Source organism: Rattus norvegicus, chromosome 13, assembly GCF_036323735.1.
Source record: "Rattus norvegicus strain BN/NHsdMcwi chromosome 13, GRCr8, whole genome shotgun sequence".
In the NCBI taxonomy this organism is placed as follows: Eukaryota; Metazoa; Chordata; class Mammalia; order Rodentia; family Muridae; genus Rattus; species Rattus norvegicus.
In genome coordinates this window covers 97,387,889-97,398,591 of record NC_086031.1, presented here as the reverse complement: position 1 = coordinate 97,398,591, position 10,703 = coordinate 97,387,889, and the positions used below count along the sequence as shown (strand labels likewise).

At 45.7% G+C, this 10,703-nt stretch overlaps 1 protein-coding gene across 6 annotated transcripts in view; it reads left to right on the top strand.

The window, feature by feature from the left end:
- Positions 1-262: 262 nt before the first annotated feature.
- Disp1 (dispatched RND transporter family member 1) overlaps positions 263-10,703 on the top strand; it is a 145,756-nt gene continuing 135,315 nt past the window's right edge. For 3 of the 6 annotated variants that reach the window (XM_039090576.1, XM_039090575.1, XM_017598736.2), the window contains exon 1: positions 327-463. Coding sequence is in view for 1 of the 6 variants with exons in the window: in XM_039090573.2 (XP_038946501.1) it covers positions 378-463 (86 nt within the window). In the remaining 5 variants the exon portion in view is untranslated. Of the gene's footprint in view, positions 464-10,703 lie in introns of all 6 variants that reach the window. The other 3 variants (NM_001415783.1, NM_001105983.2, XM_039090573.2) reach the window with 2 other exon arrangements.

Genomic DNA, 10,703 nt, shown 5'->3' with positions numbered 1-10,703 from the left:
GAATTAATTAAATAAAACCAAGTCCTTCACCGTGTTTGATTAGCTATTGCTTTTGTTTGGTTCAACTTTCAACCAGTGTGGGCTCAGAGGTCGGTGTCTGAGTCATCTAGTGGACACCTGGTCCGGTGTTTGTAGACTGGCTAAGTGACATACTGGAATGAGTGAGAGAGAGGAGAGCTTGTGCCTCTGCACCCTAGCCCAGCTGCAGCGGCTTTGAGTAGCAGGAGCCTGGGCCCATAGCCGGAGGCGGGACTTCCGGTCCCGCTGGCGACCGCGGCCCGCACCAGGCGGAAGCGCGGCTCCGGGCCAGGATCCGCGAGCTCCGGCTGGAGCAGAGTTCGGAGCCTCAGTGTCCGGGACGCCTGCGGTCGGTGTGGATGCTTCTTCGCGCTGCGTCCCCGCGGACCGGAGAGGCCGGGGAGGCACGCGGGAGTCGGCGCGGCGGGAGAGCCGGGACCCCTGGGTGAGGACGGCTGGCGGCGGTGGGTGGCTGCGAGGGACTGAGGAGGCCGAGGTGACATCCTCCACGGGGGTGTGTCCGTGTCCCGAAGCTCGTAGGGATGGTGGCCGGAGTTACCTTTGGGGGCTTGCAGGGAGAGGCTCCAGAGGCAGCTCTTTTTCTCCCTTGGAGTCGAAGATGAGAAGGATGTCTTGATCTAACTCATCTGCGATATGACCAGCCGCGGCTTTCATGCTCAGAAACCATTGCTTTCTTTGCAATACATTTCTTTCTTTCTTTTAAGACTACCCCCCACCTCCAGTGGGCCCTGAGAAGGGGGGGACCCTACATTCACAGGGAAAACTAGAACTCTTTACTCATTTAACTCCAGTTCAGGCTACCTTTCTTTGTCAGACTAATAGGACCTCAGGTCTTGGATTCAGACAAGCAAGCCCACCGAAGTTTTCATTTTGGACTCTACCTTGCGGAGGAGTTCAGGTCGTCCCACTTCCTTTGTCTTGGAGAGAACTTGTAATGTCGGGACAAAGCTAGCACCTTCATGTTTGCGCTTTGTGACTTACTGTTTGCTTCTCAATGGGGTGACACATTTTTAGACGTTAAATAGATTGGATTTTTGGCACACCTTGAGCCTAACGAGGCAAAGCCAGAATGCTGTCACTGGTGAAGGCTGGTGCATAATGATTGCTTCAAGTGTTTCCCTTCCCAAGAGTTGGAACCTTAATTTCGTCTCCCGGTATTTGCCACGTTACTTATGCCTTACTTGGTGGTCTGACTTGAACTACTTGAAGAAACAAACAAACAAACAAGCCAGAAAGCACTGTATGTTTATCCGTAACCCAGTATCTCACTAGCTTACCTGAGATGTGTGCTGCAGGGAGACAAGTTGTTATAATAGTGGGTTGTGGGGTGGCACCTTACACAGTGCTTTGACATGTTAATGAAGGCAGTGAACACAGTCTTCTGAAGTTATGGGGCTAACTATTGGGTTGATTTCTTTTCTTTTTTTCTTTTCTTTTCTTTTTTTTTTTGCAAGTCTTCATTTTATTTTTTTAAAAGTGGTTTATTTTGGGGGTTGGGGATTTAGCTCAGTGGTAGAGCGCTTGCTTAGCAAGCGCAAGGCCCTGAGTTCGGTCCCCAGCTCCAAAAAATAGAAAAGAAAAAAAAAAGTGGTTTATTTTTATGCGTATGGGTGTTTTGTCTGCATGTATGTCTGTGCACCATGTGAGGGCCTGTCATTCTCAGAGGCCAGAAGAGGGCGTCACAGTGCCTGTAACTAGAGTTGTAAGCTGCCTGTCATGTGGGTGCTAGGAATGGACCTGAGGTCTTCTGAGCCATCTCTCCAGGCCCTTTAATGTCATTTCTTGAGGTTAAATCTGACTTACTTGATAAGGTTTGATTTTATTTTAGCATGTTCTCTTGATTTAAAACCTGTGAACCCCCAAACCCCATTTCCTACATGTCTATGAGAGAAAGCACCTGAGAACGCTCGAATCTTTATAGTTCATGGGTGGTGGAAATGTTCGTCCTTGAAACGAAAGATTTGCTTGCCCCTTCTAGGTAGATTTCTAGTCATAAATCTAAGAGTTATGTCTGAAGTTTGATTGCCTTGGATTTGGGAAATGGTTGGAATATTTATTCTTTGCCGGAATTGTGGAATAAATTGCTTAGCTCTCCCCTTTAGATAAATTCTTTTTGCATCCTGTATAATTTAGATGTGTTTCACAGTTAGCTATGTTCGTGAGGATATGTTTGATTAGCTGCAGAAAATTGCCAGTTATTTGTGTGTGTGGATTCACACCATCTTTTAATTTCTGCTGCATGATGTGTGTCTGTTGGGGAAGAGCTGCCCAAACTGTGGTCAGTCAGACAGACTTCAAACGCATGCGTTTGAATGTCTTGTTTGAGTGGTCACCAGTCGCTAATGTATCAAGCAATGAAGTTCGTTGGTTCCGTGCCTTCTGGCTATTGTTTTTATTATTATCCCCTACTTTGCTACCTGCTTATCCCAGTTAGAGAGCCATTCCTGCCACTCAATCCAGCCCAGAGAATTGGATACTCCTGAGGAACACAGCTTTTTTTCCTGGGAGATACACAGAGCACACTGCATGGCCGACGCAGACTCCGTTCCTCTCTTACGCTCAGTTTTTGTCCCCTCTCTCTCTCACAGAGCCAGGCTTTTTCTTTCATAGTGACCATGATGACTCATGCCGCAGTGACTCAAAGGGGATTCAGAGCCTCCACACAAGACTGCAGCCCTGTTAAGAAGGATGCAGCCCATTATACTGAGGCCAAGAACTGGGCACAACCTGAGGGTATTTGTCAATGAGAAAGAGCTTGTCATCTTCATAGAGAAATTTGTGTATAGTCTGCTACCTCTAAACAAAATTTGCTTTGTAGTGGTCTATCATTGTATACTTGCCTGATGAAGGTGGCGGATGCTGGACTATTACTTCTTGAAAAGTGGACAGCATTCTCTGCTATTTCCAAATGTTCATTGTTATTGGAAGTTCCAGGTTTTACTACAATTTAAGAGACGTATCCCATTCCGACGTTGTTCGGTGAGCCAAAGTGCCCTCAGTTCTGCATTGTTCTTATTCCCCATGTTGGTGCTACCGGTTTTTAAACTGACCAATTTTACACATATTTATATCTCATTATGCTAGGAAGGTTATTATTTTTGCTTGTTGTGTGGTATATTTTTGTATCTCTTTTCTCACTCATTGGCTAAAGATTATTTTTAGCTTGGTTTTCTGTGCTTATTATACGTCTTAAAGCTTGTGTTGAGTCAGGGCTGATTTGGGTCGATGCTAGCGATTAATCATTAATGATCGTAGTGAGATAATAGCATTGTTAATGTGTTGGTATTGCATTGAAAGTACCAACTTAGAAATAGCAGTCTGAGCATTTCTTTAACATGCTGTCACAGTTGAACAGTTAGAAAGACGGAGTTGTTTATCAACTGACCTTAAGAAATACCTGTTTGACTTTCACTATTTTAGTGTATCAGTTAGGGTTCCTCAGAAAAAACTGAAGGAATGCATGCCCAGTATAATAATAATAATAATAATAATAATAATAATAATAATAATATTATTATTATTATTATTATTATTATTATTATTGTATTTATTTTAGGGGAGCTAGAGAAATGGCTCAGTGACTGACTGCACTTGCTCTGTCACTCTGAGGACCAGAGTTCTGATCCCAGCACCCATGTCACCCAAGCTCTAAGTGGAACGGAGGATTCCTAGGGCTTGCTGGCTTCCAGCCTAGCCAAGAGAGTCTAGGCCAAGTCAAGGAGAGACTCTGCCTTAGGAGAATAGGCAGGAGAGCAGTAGAGGAGGGCACTGATTGGTCCAGTTTTAGGGAGTGACAGGTTCAGGCCGGAATTCATCAGTTGATTCTATAGTCCTATTGTTGACAGTTCATTCAGGGCGCACAGTGCGCACAGTGCGGTGTGCTACCCAGGCAGCTTGGAGAATATTTGCAAGTATAAGCTAGTTAGTCCATCTTGGGATATTCCAAGAGGCCTTAAAAAATGGGGATCACGAGGACCAAGAGGAGTTCTGAGTTTTCTTTGTGGAGGAAATTGGCAGTAAAGAAACCGGTGCTACTCTTCAAGCCGCGTAGGGCAGGAATTTGGAAAACCTCTCCCACAGGTTTTTAAGGAGACTCTGGGGCATTGTAGGCTCTAAATGGTTTTTTTTAAGAAGGTTGCCAGATTTTAGGCATTATTTTGAGCTGAATTGTGGTAGTAACACGAAGGCCACTCTCTGATCACTTGTCATCCAGAACTGTGAAAGGAAGCATTTCCAGCTTCCTGCCTGTCTGATTTCTTGTTCTGGCTTCCCTCAGTGATGAGCTGTGATTGAGGCAGTTAAAGTCCTTTCATCTCCAAGTTGCTTTTGGTTATTGCCTTAATCAGCACTGGAAAGCAAACTAAGACAGTAGATACTCACATTTCACTCCTGGAGAGGGTAAGTCCATTGCCAACCCAGGGTTACAGTGAATGCAGATTTTAAAGTTGTCTCTCAAGTGAGGATACACTGTTTCTTTTTCTCAAAGACAGGCAGGTTACATTTTTGTTGTGTGTGTGTGTGTGTGTGTGTGTGTGTGTGTGTGTGTGAGAGAGAGAGAGAGAGAGAGAGAGAGAGAGAGAGAGAAAGAGAGAGAGCACGCACATAGCTAGTGGTGTTTTAGTCCCCTGTTTTATTCCATGGGTTTCACTTTAAATTTTTTGTTAGATATCGTTAGCTGATAATTGACCGGCTTCTCCAAGGTTGCTACTTTAATTAATGGAGTTGAAAGAACTGTATACTTTGGACATGTTTGCTGCATGTGAAAAGGGAGGTGGCAGTAAGCATGGGGCCTACACACATTAAAATTCATTTTCACTGGAATGTGGGGCTGGAACTTCGCATCTTAGAGTGTGCTGCAGGGCAGGGCTAGAACCCAAACTCTGATTAGAGTCACCCAGCTCTGTTCTACAGCCACAAGTTATTGCTGGCTGAAAAGGATAGCGTAGGGCAATAATGAACTCATTTTCATCTAAGAAAAAACCATTTTAGACAGCTTTATTCCTTTTAAACCTAGATAAAAAGGCCACTTTGCAATGAGAGTGAATTAGTGGCTAAGAGGCAAGGAGGTATTAGATTCTTGTCCTAGGAGCCTGTACGGTGACGCTGATGGCTGCTGCCCACAGTGAGAGTTTGTTCTCAAATAGGTCCCCCCAGGCATGGGTAGAAGGATGGGGAGGGACAGTAAGAGTCATTGCTTTGTCAAGTCTTAGGTTTTAGACGGGGGGGGGTGGGGGGGGTGGGGTGGGGTGGGCGTGGGGGACAATGACTTAACTTCCAGATGCTGCCTAGGTTTTCTTATGCTTCAGGATCGAGTGTAGGGAACATAGCCAAAAACACCATAAACACAAGTTTGGATTCTTTTCTTTTTAATGTGAGAATTGAGGCCAGGGCTTTACATATATTAGAAATATGCCTGCCACTGGGCTATAGCCCCTAGTCCTAGTTGGTTAAATTAACAGTTAACCTAAAGGGGTGGAGAGATGGTTTAGGTTTAAGAGTGTGTATACTGTGGCTCTCTTCAGAGGACCCAGGTTCAGTTCTCAGCACCTGCATGGCAGCTCACAACTTCCTGTCACTCCAGCTCCGGGAGATCCAGTGCCCTCTTCTGGTTTCCTCATACACATTTGCACACATACTCATAATAAAAAATAAATCTTTAAAGACATCCTCCAAAGGCCAGATTTTACATTTAGGAGGACTTGCAGTCAGTACTCATTTAGTCTATGAAACCTCGAGGAACTAAAGCATTTTCGGTTGCTCATGTCTAATGTCTTGTCCCCCTGTCCTTTCCCCTTCCCCAGGCAAGTAAGGGATTTGAGGGGTGGATTGAACTGCTCTACTGTACTGACCACATAGTTGGCTCTTTTTGGGTTTCTTTGACTGCCCCATGGTTGGTTTACCCAAATGTTTCCCTCTTCAGATAGACTTATCAACAGCATAATGGGAAATGTGTCCCTAGTACCATAGGCTGATGGTTAGTGAGTTGAGCTCTGGCCTCCCCTGAATAGTGACCTTTAGGACAGTGACTCACTCTGTGGCTTCCAGGATTCTGAGTGTGCTGATTGTGTGAGGAACAGGCCTCAGGACGTGAGCAACTGCAGTATCACTTATTAACCATTGTTCAGGTGCTTGTGGACTTTATCTGCTTTATACGAGATTTTAATCTCACTTAGAAGACTGAGAGCTGTTAACTATGCAGTGTGTGCTAATCACTGGGGTTTCCATCCATCATGGCTCATTCAGTCGTCACTGCAATCCCAGTAAGAGCCATTACTCTAGCTTTACAGACACGGAAACTGAGGTTTATGGAGGGTGAATGGCTTACCCAATCTACATGGTAATTATTGGAACTGGGATTTGGATCCGGGCAACCTGGAATCCCAGACTTAGCTACTTACAACTCTGCTATTCATCGAGCGGATGCCTTCGCCATGTGCACACTACAGCCTTGCTTAAGACTTTGCTATAAACTCCCCCATGCCGTCCGTGACTAGAGCCTGTGTATACAGGCAGGGCTCTTCATTTCTGTTGTGATAAACGCTCACCTTGATGCTAGTGCTTGCCACTTGGCTTCTGAGCGTCCCCTAGGCTGAGAGGACGGCTTGCATAGATGACTGCCTGGTGGGGTGCTTTCCTCTTCCACTAGACAGCAGCAGCCACAGCGTTTTCTGGAGATTCTCTACTTTGGGGGGGGGCAGAGTGTTGAATATACATACAGAAATTAAATTTTGTTTTGAATATGCATGTAGATGGTAGATTTGTAGAGCATCCTGTGAAGAAGAGGAAAGAAAGTTGATTTAAAGTTGGCCACGAGGACGGGAAAAGGGCCGTCTGTGTGTGGATTGTCGAGTTAAAGCTTTTTCATTTCGTCTTCCCCGTCACCTTCTGCGCACCGTCTCTGGGACACACTGACCTACAGTGCTTCTGCTGGACTCCTAAGTTTTAGAGTACCATTTTCAGCTTTATAAAGTAAAATAATCTTCAGGGGCCTGCGAGATGGCCTGGTGGGTAAAGGTGGTGGATGTCCCTTGAACCCACATCCAGGCGGAAGGAGAGGAATGACCCCACACGGCTGTCTCCTCTGACCTCTGCACAGTTGGGGTCTCTCCCCGCCCCTTCCTCTTTCACACACACACACACACACACACACACACACACACACACACACACACACACACGCAAAGACAGAGACAGAGACAGAGAGACAGGCAGACAGAATAGTTTAAAATAGAATAGTATTCTTCATATACTATTTTCTTGTCTAGTATTTTGAGTTTGCATCTTCGTTCTTAGTTTTGACAAATTTTAATTAACTGAGGTGAGTTGCACATCATCGATATGAATTTATCAGGGGAGAGGGCCTAGTTGGCTAGCACAGTGGCCAGTAACTGAGTCGTGTGCCGCATTAGTCTTGCCACAGAAGGGTCATTTATGTCCCTCTGAGCTTACTCTGAAAATCTAAACAGTTTAAGATTTATCTTTTATCTGTATGAATGTTTGCTGGCTTGTATGTACATGTGTCATGTGTGTAGCTTTCACTGGAACACACAAAGGCACACACACGTCAGATCATCTGGGACTGGAGCCACAGATGCTTGTAAACCACCATGTGGGTGCTAGGCACAGAGCCTGGGACTTTCAGAAGAGTAGCAAGTGATGATTCTTAATCGCCGAATCATGTCTCGGCCCCAAGTCTAAATATTTAAGCATAGTTGTTTGGAACAGGTAATAAACTTGACGTACGAAGCTTTTGTTTAGGAAGTCTCAACCCTGAATAACAAGTGTTCAGAGAGTCAAGGAGTCATGCGTGAAACTGACTTCTGTGTGATGCTCCTGATAGTAATGTGACTTCAAACAGAAAATAATCTTCTTATAACACACTACAGTGTTGTAAGTGAAGAGGAAGGAAAAGACATTTATGCACCTTTGTGCCATGGGATGTCCTAGGTATAGTGTGTGCTTGTATGTTAATACAAACCTGAGGTTTAGCCTTTTTCCAAAGGCAGAACCCCAAAGTGGGTAGATGTCTGTGGTCAGAAGAAACGTAAGCAAAACTGGAGGTGCAGGACTGTCTGACTCCAGTGTCTGAATCCATCCCTCCCCTTCTCTCCCTCCCCTCCCCTCCCCTCCCTTTTTCTCCCCTCTCCTCCCTGTCCTCTCCTCTCTTTCCCTCCCCTGCCCTCCTTTTCCCTTCCTTCCTGTCTTCCTCCCCCCTTCCCCTGTTTTTCTCTGTTTTATTCTCTTTCAACTCTTCTAGAAGTTTTCTGGTCTCCCGCCCCCATCCCTTTTTGGTTTACCTCAGGGATATCAATATTTATAAACTCTAGATGTAAATACTATCTTTATTTCTCATCTTGAAGTTCAGGCTGCAGTGCCAAGAAGGGAGGAGGGTCACGGAGGCTGGGGGATTGAAGAGGATTTGAGGCATCATAGCCAGATAAAACATATTTTACTCACTTTGAGTGATGGTTGCCACACAGACTGTTAGGCAAGGAGATGCTGGCAGGCACCCAGACACATGCTAGCACATAGACCACCCATAGGAGGGCATAGGCACATAGGCAGACTGGCACACAGGCCACACAGAGGTAGATACTCAGGCCTTACAGGCAGACATACACAGGCATGCTGGCGGAGATCAAAGTGCTTGGCTCTGACCTCAAGGCCATATTTATCCAGCATCACAGAAAAGTAGCCTCTGCCAGGAATAGTTTTATAGCAGATTACACCACTGTTTGCTTTTGGGTTTTCCAGACACTGGTGTTAGCGCCCCCCCCCCCCCTTTTTGCTGAGTCACAGCCTCCTAGCTATCCAGTGTTGCCCGTGCTGGACATCTGTATCAGCTCTTAAGCCCTCTGCTCCCTACTCTAATGAGCAGTAAGATCAACGTCCTATGATGTCACCCATTTTTATTATAATTCTCCAGACTTCTTCTTTCGGCCGCAGAAATACTAGTATTTAGATTTAGCTATTGGCATTCAACCTGTTTCTTCTCCTGATGATTCGTCCATGCTGTCCCTCTGGAGGACAGATTGCCTTTGAGTTCCCTCTGCTGGGGAGCCTTATGCAGGATGGTTTCTGGCTCTGCACCGTGCGCACACCCTTAGCCTTTGCCTCCTTTTACCAAGTTTCAACCCCTCCCTGAATTCTCACCTGCAGATGCCAGCAGGGCATGTTGTCCTATTCAGAAGCTTGAAGGTCCCTTTAGTCTTTTAGGAATGTCAATTCATGTAAGGAGGTCAGCCCTAGAGGTCAGCACTAGAGGTCAGCACTAGAGGTCTCCTTTGCAGGGGTTGGGGATTTAGCTCAGTGGTAGAGCGCTTGCCTAGCAAGCGCAAGGCCCTGGGTTCGGTCCCCAGCTCAAAAAAAAAAAAAAAAAAAATTAGAGGTCTCCTTTGCTTACTCAGGTAGCCCCACTCCCTTGAGGCCTTAGAGTGGCTTAGGGTGTTGGTGTGTTGGTGTTTTAGTCCTATGGTGGGCGATGTGCTTGTGGACAAAGTGTGAACGGTACCATCTAACCCGTGGATGGGACTCGGTGACTCTAGGGAATTTTAGTCTTTGGTCCTAGTGGCATTGTCTTATTAAATGTTACGTGGCTCTTTGGTCAGAAACAGGTCACAGAGAAGCTGACATAGCTCAGAAGCCATGAGGAGAGCAGAGCAGCTAGGTGTGACAGTCAGAGCGCTCACCACAGTGATTCCTGGAAAATTCCTGGAGCTCAGCAGCTGCAGGAAGAGCGCAGCTCCTTCCTCTCGATTTCCCAGCTTGAGGTCCCTTAGTTTTGTTTTGTTTTGTTTTGTTTTGTTTTGTTTTGTATTTTGGGGAAACTCAGGTAAATCTGTGGCTTCCATGAGGAAAAGTTCAGGACTTGGCTTCATTGAAAGCAGAAAGGTGTGTAGGGGAGGAGTGAAGCACTCCTGAGAGCGTGGGTGGCTTCTTCAAGAAGAGCTGCCCTCTGGGTGTTCTGGTGGTGACTGTGTGTAGGATTCTGGAAGCAGTCAACATCCATTATTCAGTGGGTTTCTAGGGCCGCCCCTCTTTTTTTCTCTTTTCAATAATTGAGATTGTAGAGGCCCTAGAGATGCCTTTGATAAGGACTGTAATCAGGAAAGCAAGCCAGGAGCCCACTGGGGTGCACGTGGGTTTACCATATGAGTTTTACTGTAATGGGGTTTCTGGTGAAATTGCTGGAAAATTGCATCTGGAAGAAAGGCCTTAAGCAAATGTTGTTAGCTGCATTAAGATTCTATATTCTCAGCTGGCAGGGGCTTCAACTGGACTCCCCAGTGAGGTCCCTTTCCCTACCCGTGTCCCCGTAACGTTCTGTCTTTCTAGTCTGCCTCATGCTCAGTGTTGGGGTGATGGGCATTTATCACTAGATTTGTGTTTTCTCATGGAACATTTATTGTAGTTCATTTTTGCTCTATTATACATTAAAAAATTTAACTCAGCATTTAAAATGTTTTTATTACACGGTTTCATATGTTGACTTGGTATTTTTGTCCTTTTTACTCAATGACTCTTTCTCGTCCCCTCCTGCTACCCCTGCTGAACCCCATCTTCCAAGCATGTCCCCTCACCTTCCTGTCTGTTTTGTTTTGTTCTCTTGTGGCCCACAGAGTTTGCTCAGGGCTGCTTGCATGAGGACTAGTGAGGGGATTTTC